Source organism: Oncorhynchus nerka, linkage group LG14 (assembly GCF_034236695.1).
Source record: "Oncorhynchus nerka isolate Pitt River linkage group LG14, Oner_Uvic_2.0, whole genome shotgun sequence".
Lineage (NCBI taxonomy): Eukaryota > Metazoa > Chordata > Actinopteri > Salmoniformes > Salmonidae > Oncorhynchus > Oncorhynchus nerka.
In genome coordinates this window covers 49,101,918-49,122,270 of record NC_088409.1, presented here as the reverse complement: position 1 = coordinate 49,122,270, position 20,353 = coordinate 49,101,918, and the positions used below count along the sequence as shown (strand labels likewise).

At 44.4% G+C, this 20,353-nt stretch overlaps 1 protein-coding gene across 1 annotated transcript in view; it reads left to right on the top strand.

The window, feature by feature from the left end:
• Positions 1-20,353, top strand: part of LOC115142255 (plectin-like) — a 139,922-nt gene that overhangs the window by 52,860 nt on the left and 66,709 nt on the right. Inside the window, exons 7-30 of the mRNA XM_065027205.1 lie at positions 2,878-2,993; positions 3,454-3,554; positions 4,239-4,358; positions 6,197-6,292; positions 6,486-6,613; positions 9,114-9,207; positions 9,629-9,783; positions 10,051-10,351; positions 10,568-10,645; positions 10,815-10,976; positions 11,188-11,292; positions 11,530-11,625; positions 11,771-11,896; positions 12,222-12,374; positions 12,597-12,754; positions 13,004-13,130; positions 13,891-14,074; positions 15,298-15,455; positions 17,808-17,989; positions 18,174-18,312; positions 18,580-18,936; positions 19,195-19,278; positions 19,398-19,499; positions 19,640-19,738. Coding sequence (XP_064883277.1) covers positions 2,878-2,993; positions 3,454-3,554; positions 4,239-4,358; positions 6,197-6,292; positions 6,486-6,613; positions 9,114-9,207; positions 9,629-9,783; positions 10,051-10,351; positions 10,568-10,645; positions 10,815-10,976; positions 11,188-11,292; positions 11,530-11,625; positions 11,771-11,896; positions 12,222-12,374; positions 12,597-12,754; positions 13,004-13,130; positions 13,891-14,074; positions 15,298-15,455; positions 17,808-17,989; positions 18,174-18,312; positions 18,580-18,936; positions 19,195-19,278; positions 19,398-19,499; positions 19,640-19,738 — 3,421 coding nt within the window. The remainder of the gene's footprint in view (positions 1-2,877; positions 2,994-3,453; positions 3,555-4,238; positions 4,359-6,196; positions 6,293-6,485; positions 6,614-9,113; positions 9,208-9,628; positions 9,784-10,050; positions 10,352-10,567; positions 10,646-10,814; positions 10,977-11,187; positions 11,293-11,529; positions 11,626-11,770; positions 11,897-12,221; positions 12,375-12,596; positions 12,755-13,003; positions 13,131-13,890; positions 14,075-15,297; positions 15,456-17,807; positions 17,990-18,173; positions 18,313-18,579; positions 18,937-19,194; positions 19,279-19,397; positions 19,500-19,639; positions 19,739-20,353) is intronic.

The window sequence follows — 20,353 nt, the reverse complement described above, 5'->3', positions numbered from 1 at the left end:
AGCACGTGTCCACATAATTTTGGTAACGTAGTATATATCTAGTACAAATGTAAACTATCAGGTCCATAAATCAATAAGACACTAGTTTCAACAAAAGAGAGAAAGGTTTTCCATGTCTTATAAAATAGGTTTGTGCGTCCACTTAGTGTTTATTTCTCAGTTCTGACTAGTCCTGAGGTAAATTACATTTTTATTCTAACTCTGTAGTTGTTCAATCTCCTCCCCTGGCCGTACCTGATCGTACAGGTTTCAGGCAGCTCTAATAAGACATTCCTTTGAACTTGTCAGTGCCCTGGGCTTGGAATACCACAGGTGGGTGTTGTGTCAGATGGATACAGGTACCGGCACTGATTTGAGCACTTACTGTGTATGCTGTTATTATTATGTTATTAGACTCACTAATATACGTTCAGGTGGAGAGGGTGCTGTCTGAGGCACCTGGGTGGTATAGAATTGGGAAAGATGGGTTTGTTTACTTATCCTTTCATAGGCTACACTCCTGCTACCCCAGTGCAGCAGGGTAGCCTAGTGGTTAAGAGCGTTGGACTAGTAACTGAAAGGTTGCAAGTTCATATCCCCGAGCTGACAAGGTACAAACCTATTGTTTTGCCCCTGAACAGGCAGTTTACCCATTGTTCCTAGTCCGTCATTGAAAATAAGATTTTATTCTTAACTGACTTGCCTAGTTAAATAAAGGTAAAAAAATATATAGGAATCCTTTTCTTAGGGAGCCCTGGACTAGAGGAGTGACTAGATGAGTTCTCAGTCCTTCTGTTAGTATTACAATGGCCTCGGAGCTGCTTTAGTCACTGTTGAAGCATACAGTTACGTGTAGACATGAATATGAGAGTGGATGAGTGGAGACATGTCTGTGGTCTCTCAAAGTTTAGGCGGAGGCCTAAAAAGTCACAGAGACAGCCACATTATCTGTAAATAATAGTGTTTTCCAGCACATAACATGTAATGAAAGCAGCACCCTGCACATCCCCAGGGAGTCTGAATGAATTATGAGAGCGACTGAAAGAGGGACATGTGATGAGGGAAATCTGGGTAAATACCCAGCAAGGTGTGGCACTAAAGGAAGGAAGAAAGAGAGGCCCACAGGGCAGGTTCAATCAAAGCTGTGCGTGTACCTGCAAAGTTGAGCTACACCCTGCTCTCTCTAACAGAGAGCGAGAGAGAGAGAGAGAGAGATAGAAAACCTTTTTTAAGTTGTGAGTGTCACCTAAGGCAGTCTACTAGCTGATTTTCATAAGGAGAGAGGTGTGTCACTGTAACACTCCTACTCAAACGGCAAACACCGCAGAGTTACTTTTTGCACAGCCTATAGTCGGCACTTTTTTAAAACACTTATTTGGACTATTGAATGTTGCTGTCACCCTGGGAACCAAGGACCTTACATTGGACTGGTGAAAGTTACTATCGGGGGGAGCTGTTTTGGACAGACAGGGCTGAGGTTGGGAGGTCAGGTCAGGAGGGGATGACAGCAGTTAGTCTCCTAGTGGTACCGAGATGTTTCTTGTCTCACGGAGAGGGTTGAGCACTCGTTGTAACCTCAACATGAAGATTGTGTCTTTTTGAAGACGTCAGTGCTCGGGTGGGATTAAACCTGCACATTCTGCAGACTTGGACCCGGCTGTCTCCTGAGAAAACGCCAAACCATCACAAGGAAGCTGGTTAAAATGATTGGAGCAGCAAGCCTTTTGGAATTGGAAGCTCACTGTTAAGTGCAACGTTTTTCACTTGCCACTGGAAGAGTACGAAACATCTAGCCAGCTAGCTCTCCGTTTTGGGGAGACTACAACTCCCAGAAGGCACCATGATGTCGAATCTGAAGAGGAAGCTGTCCTTTAAGTCCAGGAAGAGGACTGGCAGGTCGTCGTCCAGCAGGGTCACGGGCTTGGTCAGCTCATTGGAAGACCGTGTGGTCATGCAGTGTGACGATATCCTCTCAGAAGGCTCCTCCTGCGACTCAGGCCAGGGCTCCCACAGCTCAGTGGCCCACTCCAGCTGCGACTCCCACTCAGGGGACCATGAGCTGGGCCAGGGGACAGGGCTGGGACATGACTGGAGCCCTCGCAGCCTCCAGGGAGGGGAGGGGAGGCTGGTCAGCCCCAGTAGGGTAGAAGGGAGGCCCCCCAGGCCACGGAAGCAGCTCTCTCTTAGGGAGGTGCGGTGCCTGGAATCAGCCCCAAGCCCTGGGGACTACTACGCTGTCCGCTCCAACTATCACGTCAAATCGCTGTACGGATCTGCTCTAAGCTTCTCTCTTATTTGTCTTGGGCTTTACTTTCAGAGTATATGAGAATAATGTGAGCGTATTGTAAAGAGAGAATGAGTATACTGTGCCATAAAATATAGAATGAGCTCTAAACGGTGACATTTTTACTTAATGGATGCAATACAAAATTAGAGAATTAGAGAGGGATTTTTTGTTACCGATTTTTTGTTTTGTTTTTTTGTTAAATGTTATGTTTCAATTGGTTAAAGATTTGAATTTGAGTAAACAGCATGATTTGAATGTTTCCTTTATGGGTATTTTCTGTTCACTTACTATCCTCTCCGTGGTGCAGATGAGTGTAACGGGGAGCGGGTGTAGGTGTTTATCTCATTTGAAATATGTCTGCCCTGGTTGTCTGCTGCAGCCCCATGTAACATTCCGGTCATATATAGATGCCAAGCGCCTCAGGGGAGGCAGGTGTTCACTGCAGATTTATGACATACAGACGTGCCATTTAAAAAACATTTTTTTTTAGGATAAGTGATATGTAGGTATGAATTATCAGTATCTGCCCGGCCAGTCCTTATACCCTCCTCAACTGCCTACACTGCCTTTACACCAATCGTGACCGATGTCCCACGGTTCTGTCTCCTCAGGCCTAGACTCATTGACATGAGTAAGGTGTACCGCCAGACCAACGTGCAGAACCTGGAGTACGCCTTCAACGTGGCAGAGACAGACCTGGGGGTGACACGCCTGTTGGATCCAGAGGGTAAGACCGCACAGAGATCCTCCAGTACATGTGACGATGGCTGACCTCCGCACCAGGGGTGGAATCACAAGTGCACACTGTATCAAAATGTTTCGCAACGGAAACAATAGTTTCTATTCGGCAAATTCCCTCCCCATTTTCGTGGTTTCTCCGCCCACGTACCACCTAGCTTTGTACTTTTGATATTTAACGGAAGAAGAGTCAGGGGTGAGAGACCTCAGATGGAACACGAAGAGCTTGGAAATATAATATATACCCCCCCTCCTTCTCCAAATCCACCATGAACATGATCTAAGTGTATAACTAATGTTTACAATCATCTTCACATACCAAATAATGACTGGGTACACTGAACTTTTTGTTATTACAATGAACCTCAAAGTACTTAATTCCGTTTTTGGTATTTGTCTCCTCTTTTGCTGTGAAAAAAAAATCTATAAACACACAATTATTTTCCCAGATGTTGACGTGCCGCACCCTGATGAGAAGTCCATCATCACCTACGTGTCGTCCCTGTATGATGCCATGCCCCGGGATGTCCAGGATGGAATCCAGGCTAACGTGAGTGTATTTCTGACCACCGCTGATCTCAGATCACTTCAATTATTTTTTACAAGATTGTCCCTAAACCTGATATACTCACAAACTGGACATATCTTATGTCCGAGACTCAGATTGATACATTCAAAAAGGGGCACGCTAAGCCACTGTTATTGCATTCAACCCTACTTTCAATGAGGGTGAATTCCGAGGACCCCCCCCTCCGGATTACACAGGCTTGTGACAGTCAGTCAGAACATGTCATTTGTTTTGTTTAAAAAGCTGACGTCCAGAGTCACTTCAGTTTGAAATCCTGTGATCGTTAATGGAGCTGCAGGAAATTAGCAACCTTCTGTGTTTACCTCAAAGAACCTTCTACCCAATAAACACCCTCTCACACCACACAGCATGATCCCAGCACACAGAAGAGCCATGTTGGAAAAGCAAAATGGTATATAGCCAAAACAGATTTTAGTGTGCCATGTGTTCTCCAATGATAACTAAAACATATAATGAAAGTGAGTATAGGAGGGAACCTTTGTTTATTGCACGTAAACATACTTTCTCTCTCTCTCTGTTGACACCTAATTGAGTGAGGGTGGTGTGTGAGCAGGCGAGTTATCATGGCTCTCCAGGAGAAGGCTCGTGCTGTCTGTTGTTAAACCCTGTTATTGTCTGCTGTTTGCTGCTGTGTCTGTGTTACAGGAGCTGGAGCTGCGCTGGACGGAGTACTATGAGCTGGTCACTATCATTCGGCAGTGGATAAGCCACCATGTCGTTATCTTCGGCGAGAGGAGGTTCCCAGGCAGCTATGAGGAGATAGAGGTGAGTCTCCTACCTGGACAGTTACTAGTAGCGCTGGTGTGAGTGGGATTGGAATGCTACTTGCTGCTGGTCATATAAAGTACTATTACTAGACATATGTATACTGGAGCTTGGATACTGAATATACTGTATGTGTTTCTGTGTCTATATATCGGGGTCTGTAGCTAAGGCATTTTTTTTTAATTGCTGTGAATTATGTTTATTACATTTCTCCACACACACACCTTCATTTATTTTCGGTTACCATAAGCCTATTCGGAGATGCCTTACATGATCAAATCGTCCTGGAGATTCGTTTCTCTGAGCTCTTACTGATGTGTATGCGCACGTGCATCAACAGAAGCCGCCGCACTCCTGAGACGCGTGGCCGTGAAATAGTTAAGCCATTATGACCAAGCGGGTAGCTCTGCCGTTCGATACCACATCACACGGAGCACTTACAGCGTGTGTCCAGCCTAGAGATTTGCGGGCATCGTGTGACATCTGGGTGGATGGCGCCGGAGCTGAGGAAAGCAAGACCCGAAGGCAAACATTATTCTACCTCAACCTCAGTGGAATCTTCCGTACTGCCCCTCCCCATTCCCTGGCTAGCTCCGAGTCGTAAAACGTTTGCGTGACTGCAACTTCCTCTGTGGAGACAAAAAGGGACTGTCAGATAAAGGCTCGGTCAGCTAAGTTCTCCTATTGGATAATGTATATAACATTCACGAACCTATCAGTTGCTGTAATCCGTTTCCAAATCTTGTACAGTACATACACAGGAATTGTACAGTAAAACAGAGGAGGACTCACTTCTGTGTCCAATTTCCTTTATCAACTCGAACACCTATTATAATGGTCCCACCTCCTTTTCATCCGATGTAATGGCATGATCAGAATGAGCGGTACAAGGCTGGGTATATTGTGCTTCAAGGTAGTCTAGTTCCAAGATCTCTTTTCCTAGAAAATGGTTCCCAAAATACAGGCATAAGCAGTATCTCGAGAAGTCTCCTATTTGTTTCTATTTGTGTTTATACGCCATCTGTGTCTTCTAATAAAAGCATCTGACTTTTCTATGTATTCTTCTCAACAGCCCTTATCTTTGCTAGCGTGCGTCTTTGTTTGGGAAGGTGTCAAAATAATCGGGGTTAACCACTTTAGTGATCCAGTACCAAATTGGATTTAGATAATCCCATGTTTTGAATGGCCAATTGAAAAGGTCACGCTCTATGTGTATGTGTGTGAATTAAGGACATTGGAACATGTTATAAAGCTACAAGGTTTTACAATCCGTCCTCAAGTAACTCCCACTGTGAGAATGTAAACATGATAACTATCTCATCAAGAGCTGTAAGTTTTACACTTCACCGCTTTAGCAAATCAGAATCATCACCTAGACTAGTCGACGGAAGCAGTTTGTACGGCTGTCGTGGTTGGGGTCAATTCCATTTCAAATGGAATTTCGGTTTACTTTCTGAATGGAGTGTCTTGAAATAGAATTGTCCTCAACCCTGTTTAGTGTTATGTAGTGTTTAAAAAGGAAGCAAGAGTAGGATGGATTGATTCACTAGCTAGTAAGGTAGATTGCCTTGCGGTTAGAGCGTTGGGCCAGGAACCCGAAAGGTCGCTGGTTTGAATACCTGAGCCGACAATGTGAAAAATCTGCTGACGTGTCCTTGAGCAAGGCACTTAACACTAATTAGCTCCAGGGATGCCGTACTACTATAGCTGACGCTGTAAAACAACGCATTTCACTGCACATTCTTTTTTTTGGTATATATACAAAAATGTCCCCCTTGTGACCGTTCGTTCGAGAACGCTAGGAAAATGTTCTCCTTCATTCTGTCTCTCTCTTTCAGATCCTGTGGCGTCAGTTCTTGAAGTTCAAAGAGACAGAACTGCCTGCAAAGGAGGCCGACAAGCACCGTTCCAAACTCATCTACCAGTCCTTTGAGGTTAGCCATGCACAGAGCTTCTATTCTATTATTTTCTATTCTGTTTGCATTCTGGTCTATTCGATGAATTCTATTCTATTGTATTCAATTGTACTCGACTCTATTGGATCCCATTCCATTATACTCTAGTCAGTTTTTTGACAGATTGATATAGATAGATAACACTTATTATTTCACACCACCCCCTCTACAGAGTGCAGTGCATGCTGGTCAGGTCAAGGTCCCTCCAGGCTACCATCCCATTGATGTGGAGAAGGAATGGGGCCATCTGCACGTGTCCATCCTAGAGAGAGAACGACTGCTCAGGACAGAGTTTGAGAGGTGAGTGAGTAAAGCTGTGTGGTGGATATCAATGTCTGGCCATATTATTCCACGATTCCATCAATCCTCATCTGGATCTACACTGAACTAAAAATATAAACGCAACATGTAAAGTCTTGGTGCCATGTTTCATGAGCTGAAATAAAAGATCCCAGAAAAGGTCCATATGCACACAAAGTGTATTTATCTTAAATGTGCACAAATTAGTTTATATCCCTGTTAGTGGGGATGCCAAGATAACCCATCCACCTGACCGGTGTGGTATATTACCAATCTGATTAAGCACCATTACACAGGTGCACCTTGTGCTGGGGACAATAAAATGGCACTCTAAAAAGTTTTGAGGGAGTGTGCAATTGGTATGCTGACTTCATGAATTAATGAATGTTGCCAGAGAATTTAATGTTCCTTTCTTTATCATAAGCCGCCTCCAACGTAATTTTAGAGAATTTGGCAGTGTGTCCTACCTGTCTCACAACCGCAGACCACGTGTATGGCGCCGTGTGGGCGAGCGGTTTTCTGATTTCAACGTTGTGAACAGAGTGCCCCGTGGGGGTGTTGGGGTTATGGTGTGGGCAGGCATAAGCTGCGGACGACGAACACAATTGCATTTTAGTGATGGCAGTTTGAATGCACAAAAATATCATGACGAGATCCTAAGGTCCTTTGTAAAGTCAATTTTTTTTAAAGGTATCTGTGACTAACTGACCAACGTATCTGTACTCTCAGTCATGTGAAATCCATAGATTAGGGCCTAATGGATTTATTATTTCAATTGACTGATTTCCTCATATGAACTGTAACTCAGTAAAATCAATTAAACTGTTGCTTGTTGCGTTTATATTTTTGTTTGGTATATATCTACTCTCTTCAAGTGACCTTGTTAGTTTCTGCCTGTTTTGTTAGAAAATAAATCGGTCTTCATGTTACAAAATGTCATTGTTCGACACAAGACCGGTCATTGATTCGTTGGTCTGTGTTAGAAAATCCTGGATAACTAACTCCATTAGTCGATTAAACCCAGTTTTCCTTGGTTGCACTGCTCTGGGGCCTTGTTTAGGCTGGTTTGTCGACAGTCAGTTCCTCTGGAACAGTAATGCCATTGGCACGCCCGAGGTTTGCTATCTATGATGCCGTAAGGGCTCGGACACTGCCCTGCCTGATTTCTCTAAGCTCTTCGGGGATGACTTCATGCGTCTTTGACTTTAGATGGACGTTTCCACTAGTTTCTTTGATTTAAGTAGCGCCACAGAGCGTCCATTTAGAATATCAGACCGTTGATGAGTGCAACTTACTTAGAGCGGATGATTCATGATTCATATAAAAACCACAGAAAGTGACGGATGGATTCTTCTCGAGACCAATTCTATCGGACCATTTCCTTGTTAGTTACATGTGCCGTTTAAACCGCTGCAAGAACAACATCTGAAGCTAAGTAACGCACAGTAATTATATTACCCATCTCCCCTATTTCGGAGACTCCGTATCCAGATGTTGTGATTGAATCATGTTTTCCCTCTGCAATGAAGGGATTGCAAAGAAAGACATCCTCTGTTCACAGGGGCCAAGTCTTGTACAGAGCGATTTTTTTTTTTTTTTTTAGAAAATGCATTCTCGTAACTTAATCAGATCTGATTACCTGTCAGAAGACATCAAATACCAATATTATCAATATCATAAGGCTAGATGGCTGGAATGGTGTTGTGTTGCAAGTGGTCTTGAAATGGGCTGGTTCACTGTCATGAGACAGCCTTGTTTGCTGGGGTCCACGTTCAGTATAATGGGCAGTTCTCGTTTGCTAGTTTCAACTAAGTTCATCAGACTGGGCTGTGCTCTATCTGGGCAGCCTTATTCATGAACTGGGATGAGGAATGGCTGAACAAGCGCAGCAGAAATGTGTTGTCCCTGCCAAGACGGGAGAGAATTCCCATGACGCGATGGGGCTGTGTTAAGAAGAGCCACCTCTCTACCTGGGACTTTAGAAGGGAGAGCATAGGGATAAGAGTATGGCATTTGTGACGGACCATTATAGAGTAGAGTACCTGCTGCATTCAAAGAGGCTGTAAGTGTCTTGTTCTGGACTTTCAGTGATTGTGCTGTTGTGGGTAATTGTGTTACTATATTATGACGGTTTTAGCTGTGGCCAAGCAAGGAATATGTTATATTTGATACTTTTTGATACATTTTTGTTTGTTTGTTTTTCTATTGATTCGTTCACTTTTAGCATTGTACAGAGGTGAAATTCTATACCAGGTCAGTGTTTTGTCCAGATCGGTGTTAATACTCCTCTTCTGGGGCGGCAGGTAGCCTAGTGGTTAGAGCGTTGGACTTGTAACCGAAAAGGTTGCAAGATCGAATTTCTGAGCTGACAAAGTCTAAATCTGTCATTCTGCCCCTGAACAAGGCAGTTAACCTACTGTTCCTAGGCCGTCATTGAAAATAAGAATTTGTTCTTAACTGACTTGCCTAGTTAAATAAAGGTAAAATGATCTTCCCTCAGGCTGGAGAGACTACAGAGGATTGTCAGTAAAGTCCAGATGGAGTCAGGTGTGTGTGAGGAGCAGCTCAACCAGCTGGAGACCCTGCTGCAGACGGTGAGTCATGGACTGTACAGTGAGGAGGCCTGAGGCTGGGACTGAGGCTGGGACTGGGACAAACTAAGGACAGCCATTGTCCTCAATTAGTTGCTATAGGCCAGTGATTTTCTAACTGGAGTCATATGCTCCAGTTAGAAAATCATTAGCTGTCTGTTTACTACCTCATTCAAAACGGATGTGTCCAGTCATCCAATCAGAACGGTATTCCCTCTCCTGTCATACAACAGCATGAGGTGGGCTGGATAAGTACAGTCTCACAGAACAAAAGGAAGATCTTAACTATCTCCAACAACTTTGACAAGCCATGAAATCCTCCAAGTGGAGGAAGCATTACTTGTCTGTCAACCATAGAAACCCTTTAACTTCTGTCTCTCGATAGGTTAATGACATTAATATTGGTATGCCCTCCTCCCTCTAGGACATCCGTCTCCTGAGTGCAGGGAAGCCGGCTCAGCACACTGCCGAGATGGAGCGGGACCTAGACAAGGCAGACGGAATGATCCGCCTGCTCTTCAACGACGTGCAGCTGCTCAAAGATGGACGCCACCTGCAGGCCGAGCAGATGTACCGCAGGTGTGTTGACCGTGTCAGTTTCTCACAAAATGGATAATAAAGTATCTATTTTCTATTTGACTCTATTCTATTATATACACTGATCGATTACAACGATTTGCTTTGTGAGGATAGAAACAATTTCCTCTAAATGATAAATGATATCCCCTCCCCCTCTAGTCATGATTGAAACCTAAGCTTGTTGTGTAACCATAGTCATGTAACCGAAGAAAATGTGTTACAGGACAGAACACTTACCTGTCGAATAAATGCGTGTCTTTCCCACAGGGTATACCGCCTTCACGAGCGTCTTGTGAACCTGCGCACCGATTATAACCTGCGCCTCAAGTCGCAGATGATCCAGACCATCCAGCAGCCCTCCACCAGGGCGCGTCCTGAGATGGACGAGGTGACCCTGCGCTACGCCCAGGACCTGCTGACCTGGGTGGAGGAGAGTCAGAGGCGGATTGACGAGGCCGAGTGGGGCTCGGACCTGCCCACCGTGGAGTCTCAGCTGGGCAGCCACCGGGGCCTGCACCAGACCGTGGAGGACTTCCGCACCAAGATCGAACGGGCCAAGGCTGACGAGGTACTAGACCTTAAGGGGGCAAAGGTGAAATATGTTTTAGTGGGGCGTTATAATAACTTTGTTTCATAGACTCTCCGTATATTTCCATATCTTTTGTATTTGATCCGAGGGAATGGAGACATTGCATACGTTCGTTACCAACCTCAAGTGCTAGATCCTCTCTATCTGACTGTGACATTACATTGATGTTGCCTGTGTGTCCCTTGTGTCCCTCAGAGCCAGCTATCCCCAGTCAGCAAGGGGACATACAGTCAATACCTGGGCAAACTGGACCTTCAGTATGCCAAGCTGCTGGTAAGATCTTTATTCAGAAGCATTATTTTGGGTTAAATGTCATATTTTTGGGTGAAGATGCTGTTATGGTCAACTACCACCCGGATTGGTAATAATTGTATTCTCATAAATGTACACATACAGTTTGTCATTTAATCTGTATCTTCCCTCTTTCACCGCTCTCTCCCAGAACTCTTCCAAGTCTCGTCTGCGTAACCTGGACTCGCTCTATGTGTTCGTCAGCGCGGCAACCAAGGAGCTGATGTGGCTCAACGACAAAGAGGAGGAGGAGGTCAACTACGACTGGAGCGATCGCAACACCAACATGACTGCCAAGAAAGACAACTACTCGGTAGGTCTAACCGCCCACCCAGAAACCCATATACATAACTTGACAAATATATCAGAAATGCTGTTAAGACAGCCTGGTTGCTCAAATGCACATTTTCTGAAGCATAGAAAAAGATTGAATAGATCATACAGTATTTCCAAACTCTGGAGTAGTGTTCATCTGAATGTAAGGCTGTTGATAGCTCATTGATAGCTCATCTTAATTTCGGAAGGGTCTGATGCGTGAGCTGGAGCTGAGAGAGAAAAAGGTCAACGACATCCAGGCCACAGGAGACAAGATGCTGAAGGAGGGCCACCCCGGCAAGAAGACAGTGGAGGTGAGCACAGCACTACCCCCTAGTGGTCTCCATGTGCAATAACAGGGTAAACCTGGATGCATGCATTAGTACACAGAACCGCATACCGTAGTAGATTGTTTTGCAACTGAAAACAAGCATGTCTTATTGGACAAGTTCATGTAGTCCCTCCGTGTTTCAGTCTGTTTTACCCCGCTTGGTGCCTAATGAACACGACCCTGTTTTGCCCAACTTTTGATGTCCCCCTTTAATTTCCAGGCCTTCACAGCAGCCCTGCAGACTCAGTGGAGCTGGATCCTCCAGCTGTGTTGTTGCATCGAGGCTCACCTCAAAGAGAACACAGCGTACTACCAGGTTTGGATGCTCAGAATAATTTTCAAATGAAAGAATGGCTCATAAACCTGCATGGCTCCATGAGTAATAGTTCCAAACACAATTGTTGATGTTCTCATTGATTGTTCAAACACACATGCCCTTATCCACTTGTGCTTTTTCGCAGTTCTTCTCGGACGTGAAAGAGGCTGAGGAGAGGATGAAGAAGATGCAGGAGATGATGAAGAAGAAGTACAGCTGTGATCGCTCCACTACGGCCACGCGACTAGAGGACCTGCTGCAGGATGCTATGGTGCGTAGCCTACGACACAGTTGGACTGTGTATGGATGCTTGTGCTCACATAAAACATGAGGTCACCTAGCTCTGGAATCCATATTCATAAATCGTAAGAGTAGGACTGCTGATCTAGAATCAGGTCTGCTTTTTATATATAATGAATGGAAAGGTGTTACATGATCCTAGATCAGTACTCTTACTCTATGATACTTCATGAATATGGGCCCTCGTCATAGGCACAACTTTAGTCGCTCAAATGCAGAGAAAGCAAACCAGGAAACTCTTATCTTTTTGTTCCATCTTTTTCGGGAGATTTTGAAGTTTTTCCCTTCTTTGCCAGGAGGAGAAGGAGCAGCTGAATGAGTTTAAGACTCACGTGGCCGGCCTGAACAAGAGAGCCAAGACCATAATCCAGCTGAAGCCCCGTAACCCCACCAAGTCCATCAAGGGTAAACTGCCCATCCAGGCCGTGTGTGACTTCAAACAAATGGAGGTAAGCATATCATCTTTATCATCACCTTTTGAAGGTATCTGGTGTAGGAATAATGCTCTAGAGACTTTCTTTTCATTTGTTTGTTTCGTTCATCACTAGTTTTTTTCCCCCATTCATTAATTCTTCCTGGTTTATTCATTCATTCATGCTGGTCTTGCCAGCCACCATCCATCCATCCATCCATGGACTGTAACGTCTCATATACTCTGTCTCTCTGTGCAGATCACCGTCCATAAGGGTGAGGAGTGTGCTCTCATCAACAACTCCCCACAGCCCAACAAGTGGAAGGTCCTTAACCACTCAGGCATTGAGGCGGTGGTGCCTTCAGTCTGCTTCCTGGTTCCACCTGTCAACAAGGAGGCTATGGACAGTGTGTCCAGGTGAGACTCTTACATCAATACACAGTGCTCTCCATCAATGGATCACGCAGAGCCCGTTTTTTTTTTTTTTTGCCACGTCCCATATCTGTTTGCGCTGTCTTCCCTGACAATGACCATAGGAGTTGGCAAGATGATACAAACAGATCTGGGACCAGGCTGGTTTTTCGTAACCTAGCCATGAACAAACTCTGGGCCCTAGTTATATTTGTTTTACAGTACAGTAACACTTCCTTCTGTCTCCTTCCCCAGTCTGGACTCTGGTCACCAGTCGATGCTGATCCTGTGGCAGAGAATGCATGTGGACATGAAGAGCATGCTGTCCTGGCAGTACCTGACGAGAGACATCACACAGATACGTAACTGGAACATCACCATGGTAAACATTAGTCATCTGTGTTTTTGTTTATCTTAAAACCAACATTTTAGAAAGATATATAGTAATTAGAATAGTTTGACATTAGTTAACATTAGACGTGTACTCTTTTAAGTTAAACGCGATCCTCACAGACAGTCAATCAAGGGAGTCGAGTGGTCACCCTGTTTGTGTTACTGTAAGTGTGCTGAATTGAATGGGGAGATTTCCCATACCATTGCTGCTTTACGGTGAGGTTGAGTCTCGAGCTCTGTTATTTATAGAGCAGACCATGTAGACATGGACGAGTGTTTGATTGAGTTAGAAAACCTCATGGGTTTTGGAAATGGAATTATCGTCGGGGAAACTTCTGATACTGCTACGACAGTAAGGAGTCGTGTCTACCAAAGCGTTTGTATTACGTGACAAACAAACTAAAAGCCTTGATTGTGTTGTAGATTTGATTTTATCAAATGTAACCGCCTAAAACAGCTTGTGATACAAGTAGGGTACATGGACAGAATGGCAGGGACAAATTGACCGGCAATTCTGATAGATTCCTCTCTCAAGGAGGTTTTGAAAGATGACCATGCCTTAGATGGACTATTTACTTACCCATCTCCTTATTCTACCTCTCCCTCTTTTTCCCCTGCTCTCCTACCTCTTCTTCCCTATCCCTCTCTCCTTTTCACCCTATTTATTCCTCTCTCTCCTCCCTCTCTCTCGCTCACTCTCTTCTTTCTCTTTCTCCCTCTTCCCCCCCTCCCCTCTCTTCCCTCTATAGTTTAAGACCATGAAGGTGGAGGAGTACCGGCTGATTATGAGGAACCTGGAGCTTCACTATCAGGACTTCATGCGTGACAGTCAGGATTCCCAGCTGTTTGGTCCACACGACCGTATGCAGATCGAGGGCGACTACTCTAAGACCACACAGTACTACGACAACCTTCTGCGCTCTGTGGAGAAAGGTCAGTTCCACCTGCATGCTCATGAACAAACACAACAAACCTCTGGAACCCTTTATTTTACAGCCTGGTACTTACCTGGCATTTACACGGTAAGAAACTAATGGGGTATTAGTGGGTACTTCCTGGTTTGGTGACTTCCTGGTTTGACAAATAATGAATGTGTAATTACCTAATAAACAGCAAAATAAAGTTTTGATCTCAGTAAGGGTGGCATCTACCCTCCTTCTCTGAGTACCACCAGCAAACAGTCTTTTATACAGTGGATGTGTGTAGTCCGGGGTGAAAGGCGTGTTACTGTACACCAGCTCAGCAACATTGGGTAACTGTCAAATTCACCTTTCAGGACCAGTGGTTAAAACCAAAGGTGAGTGTGTCACGCTAGGCTATAGCTCACACAGGCAACAGTGAACCCGCCAGGCTCTTGAACTATGGATGGTTGGGGCATTCAAGAATGAACGATTTGTTGTTTTCGTCACTCCACCCCCGTCAACTTACAGTGTTCACATTGACAGCAATTTCGCTAGCTCTTCCAGCTTTTGAGTGAGTGCATGATATCTTTTGTCTTTTTTTTTTGTACATTTCCTGTTTCCAATGTGGCTTTGTTTTTTTGTGTTTTTTTTGTCATGCAATATCGTGCTTCAGAAAGCACATTCAGGTAGTGGTCAAGCTGTGTTTTGCTGTGTGTAGAGATACCACTGCACAGTGTAGTCGCCTGCATAGAGGATCATTCTGAATGAAATGTGCTTTGTTTGAATGAGTATCGAGCTGTGTCTGACACACTACATGTGAAAACATGCATGTCTGATCATGAACCATATGAATGCACTGCACAAAGGTGTGTGTGTGTATGTGTGTTGGGGGGGGGTGTATATTTAGCATTATCTATCTCTATCTGCAATTGTAATTCCATTCAAAGCAATGAGGTATTGCAAGGTAAAGAACGTACATGGAAGACCTCACCACACTACATTCAACCCTCTATCTTACTACACCTACAGTGACCTCACACCCATCCTGCCCTAAGCTCCTCACCATGATAATATATGAATTGTATTATTATTGCCACTCAGCAGGCGCTTCTATTCGAAATGATTTACAGTACAGTGAGTGCATACATTTTGAGTGTGTGTTCCCTGCGGGTATTGAACCCACAACCTCGGCGCTACTCGTGCCACGCTCTTACCAATCCTAACCAATCTCCACAATGTCCACGCTGCACACAGGTGAGCAGGACGAGTCGACGTGTGTGACCTACATCACCCAGATCAAGGACCTGCGTCTACGGATAGAGGACTGCGAGGCTCGTACCGTGGCCCGCATCCGCAAGCCCGTGGACAAAGACCCCCTCAAAGACTGTGCCCAGAAGACCACCGACCAGAAGGTACCGTACCTACACTGGAATAACTAAAGAATACGTTCCGACTTAGGTCTAACCTGTTTGTTGGACAGGTGTCCTCCGTAAAAGACGCTCAGTGGATCAACCTGTATAAATAGAGGAATAATGAAGTATAATCTATATACAGGTGAAGATAACGGTGGGGGAGGGGCATGTCAGTGCTAGTGTCCATGGCACAATAGATACCGAAGTTAATCACCAAAACACAATGGTGTTTTATTTGAACACTGGGAATAACATCACAATGAGCCCTGAATGTATTTTTTAACACGGAGCTACTGTAAAACAGTTATGGGAGGGGGAGGCACCAAAAATGTGATACCGAGCAGGGTTTGGTAGGTTACTTTGTAAATGTAATCCATTAGTTACATGTCAAATTGTAAGGGATTACTTTCCCCTTAATAAGAGGAATTAAAAGAAGGCAAACCTTTATATTACCAATTTACCGACATCTATTACAGGATAAATCAATGTTAGCGTTTACATCGCTGGCCATATGTTGCATTTTACTTTATGGGTTGGTTATGTTGGCTTCTAACCCGTTGCTTTCTACTACATATAATAATATGATTAGACAATATCTTTACATTCAAATCCAAAGTCTGTCAGATATCCCGGCATTCCAACTAATTGAATAACCCTTGATCTTCAAGAATAGGACTTGTAAATATGGAAATCTAGATTAGCCCAATTGTTTTACCGGAGCGTTACCCAAAAACGAAGGATTTATTAGCCTACTCTGTTGTTTATGATTTTGTTGTCATGCAGGCTTATTGCTTTGAGTTAAAAAAAAAAATGCTGATCTCATGGAATGGCATTCTACGAGCACTACTGAAAAGTGCTATTTGCATATGAAAAAATGTATACCAAATTCTGTGTTTGCTATAGGCTTACTGTTTCCATTTTTCTTTGGTGACACTTTGATGCTTCTATAATTTGCAGCGGTTTAAGTCTATCAAAAGTGTGCGAGTTTGAGCATGTGTCCATTAGGCCTATGGGCATTTATCTGAATCAGCACACATTAGATCCAGCAGTAAAAGCCCCACTTGTGGTCTTCTTAAATGCAATGTTGTTTTTGACAGTATGGAGCACAATACCACGGAGGAGTTTAGAGGGAAGGAACTCCCTAAAAAGTTTTCCCCCATAGACTGGGATCTGCACTATGCAGCGTTTGCAAAATCACATTTTTCACTGGCTGTCTACTGGTCACAAAAACAATGATTGATAGTCAGCTTAAACTTATTTAATTCAAACATTATTATGTTAAAATATGCATATCCATTTGTGAACAGACATCCACAACCACCACAATCCGTAAGGTGCAAATAGCTAAATGAGAGAGCACCAGTGTGATTCGAATCAATGCGCTATGTAGATATCAATAATAAGTGATATCTGCTGTCGTCCTTACATCCAAGCGTTTATTCAAGTTGGATCATCTTTGGATGCCGACAGCACTCGCACCATTGGAAGACATAGCTTGGACAAAAGCCTATTCCTACTCTTTTCCTGCGATCCTAATGCATTTGCTGTGCCATCATAGTTGTCTCTGACTTGTGGTCAGATTCACTCAGGTGAATGTAAAAGTAATCCTATAAGTAATCATCTAGTTTTTCAAAGGTGTTTGTAATCTGATTACAATATTTTAGCTGGTAACGTAACACAGTTTTTTGTAATTTTTTGTTGTAATCTGTTACATGTAATCTGTTACATTTAATACGTTACTCCCCAGCCCTGATACCAAGCTACAGACTGGCACCAGAAACAGGACAAAGAACTACACAGAAAAGGAGAGAGAGAGAATGAGGAAGAAAGAGAATGAGGGAGAAAGAGAGGGAATGAAATATAGAGAGAGGAGACAGCGAGGCTTAATTACAGCAGATTGCAGCTATGGATAGGGCTTTCTGCAGTGAGGGAGAGAAATGTGAGAAAGAAGGAGGCTTGAGAAAGGACATATACACCTACTGTACGGGAGCCAAGTGCAGCAAGAAAGAGTGGAACGATGACTCAGTAGACGGGTGGATTGGCAGGGCGGAGGTAGATCGAGAGGGAGGGAATGGAATGACTTCCTTGCCTGAAGGTGCTTGTGAGGGAGACTGGCAGGAAGGCCCACTGCCCAGCCTGCTGATCCAGCTCCCTGGCAGCTCCTCACCCAGAGAGTCCACACACAGGTCAGGCTCAGGAACACACTGCTTCCTTGGACCTGATCGAGGGGACTCGTTCAGCATTATGATACTCGGTGGAGGTTTTGTAGTCAGAGGAGATTTTCTCCCTTTGTTTTGCTGTTTGTCCTTCCTTTATCTTAATCGTCAGGTGCTTGTCTTTCTCCTCTTTCAGAAAGTCCAAGTAGAGCTTGAGGGTATCAAGAGGAACCTGGACCAGGTGGCCGTGAAGACCGAGGAGGTCCTGAGTACCACTCCTAAGCAGTCCAGCACTGCGCCTGTCCTGCGCTCTGAACTGGAGTTCACCCTGAAGAAGATGGACCACGCCTACATCCTCTCCTCTGTCTATCTAGAGAAGTGAGTTGACTCTTCGGTTTTCTTTCTGTAGCCAGTTGCCGTTTCTCGGGGTTCTTATTGCCCTGACAAAAGCAACAAACAAGCAAGTGAAAAATGCAACATTCTATTTAAGACGTATTAAATCTCCCACGCCACTTCCCTCCGCATCCCTCCTCCGCTGACATTTCCTTCTCCTTGCCTGAAGGCTGAAAACGGTGGACGTGGTCATCCGCAACACGCAGGGGGCCGAGGGAGTGCTGAAGAAGTACGAGCAGCGGCTGCGCGAGGTCCAAACTGTTCCCGATGACGTCAAGGAGGTGGAGAAGTACCGCACCCAGCTCAAGGTGAACTGACTGGACAGTCAGCACTGGGCACTGCCAACGCTCATACATTTTTTCGTTTTATATACCATTGTATTATGAACAAGGAAACAAGGCAGGTTTAAAAAGAGGGGGAAACTGTTTACGTGATGAAACACAAAAGACATACATAACTTGCTTCTGTGATGAAATGTAACTTTGTCAACGATTTATTTTGACGCCAGCTCCACTTATTGACAGCTTATTTAACAATCTAACTGTTGCTCTTCCCTCCCGTCTCTTTCCCTGTAGAAAATGCGTGCTGAAGCGGAGGGTGAAAAGCCTGCTTTCGATTCCCTGGAGGGCAAGCTCGGAAAGGCGGCAGCCGTGAGCGAGAAGATGTCTCGTGTGCACAGTGAGCGTGACGCTGAGCTGGACCACTACCGCCATCTCCTGTCCGGTCTCCAGGACCGCTGGCAGGCTGTGTTCTCCCAGATGGACCTGCGTCAGCGGGAGCTGGAGCAGCTGGGCCGCCAGCTGGGTTACTACAGAGAGAGCTACGACTGGCTCATCCAGTGGATCGGTGAGGCCAAGCAGAGGCAGGAGAAGATCCAGGCCGTGCCCATCAGCGACAGCAAGACTCTGAAGGAGCAACTGGCCCAGGAGAAGGTTAGCTACTGTACTGATGGGGGAATATTAGGGGTCCATTACATCACTGCATTGCTCTAGGTGCTTAGCTGATCAACTGAACATTGTGAAACTTTGTGAAAATAAACCATTGACACCATTTTTTATACTTCTTATTTTGTATACTACTTGTCTATGAATGTTCTAAAGGTGTGTTTTGTGTCGTTCTCATCATTGAACATATGCAGGCACACCTTGAAATCACATCCAGACTAATTCTGATTATTTCCCCCAACTTAGACACTTCTGGAAGAGATCGAGCAAAACAAAGAGAAAGTTGACGAGTGTCAGAAATATGCCAAGGCGTATATCGACACTATCAAGGCAAGCATGCACAGCATTAGTGTACAAACGTGGAAAGCATTATTGCGTTCATGTACAGGTTCATTTAAGTGTCTTCATTTCATAGGGTTTTTAGTGTTAAAACATCCTGTTTTTATTAGGATTATGAACTCCAGTTGGTGGCCTACAAAGCACAGGTGGACCCTCTCTCACCCCTGAAGAAAACCAAAATGGATTCTGCCTCAGATAACATCATTCAAGAGGTCTGTGCCGCTTGCGTTATCTGAACGCAGATTGTCATTCTCTGACAACCATTTGCAGTGTTAGGAGAAAAGTTTAGATCAATAGTTGAATCCAACACACACTAAATCAAAAGTGTCCTGTTTCATTTCTCCTCCATCAGTATGTGACACTAAGAACCCACTACAGCGAGCTGATGACTCTGACCAGTCAGTACATCAAGTTTATCACCGACACACAGCGCCGGCTGGAGGACGAGGAGGTGCGTGACAACACACTGATATATCCTAACCCTAACCCATTGACAACCAATGAAAAACAAACGCATGACCGCGCTCTTGCACGCACAAATGCATACACAACACATTAATGTATGGTTGACCTGACATTCCTATATTTTGAGGTAAAGTATGGTTTGGAACATTGGCATTTGCATGCTGTACTGTAGCTGCAGGATGTTAGGGGACCTAGCAGACAGGAAATCCTATCGCTTAGAATGATGGCCAAGCTGAGCTATTTGGCAAATATGAACACTCTACCAAAAATAATCCTGGTACTAAGTGTCATGGTTTTCACATGGGAACCAGGGACTGTCAATATACATTAGAATATGGCTAGAGTGTCATATGAAATGTTTATGGTGCCTTAAAATATCTAGGACCAAGTAGATACCTTTCTATTCTATGAATATCAATGACAATTGCATACTATTTTGATAAGCAGTAGTGACCTTGTCACAAAATTCAATGAATTGATGAAACGTTTATGTTCAGTCTGAAGCAAAAGAAAGAGAGCATCCTCCAAAGATGAAGAGACCATTGAGAGAAAATTTCAGTGGGTTAGACGAAATAGCTCATTTTTTTTGCACATTTTATAT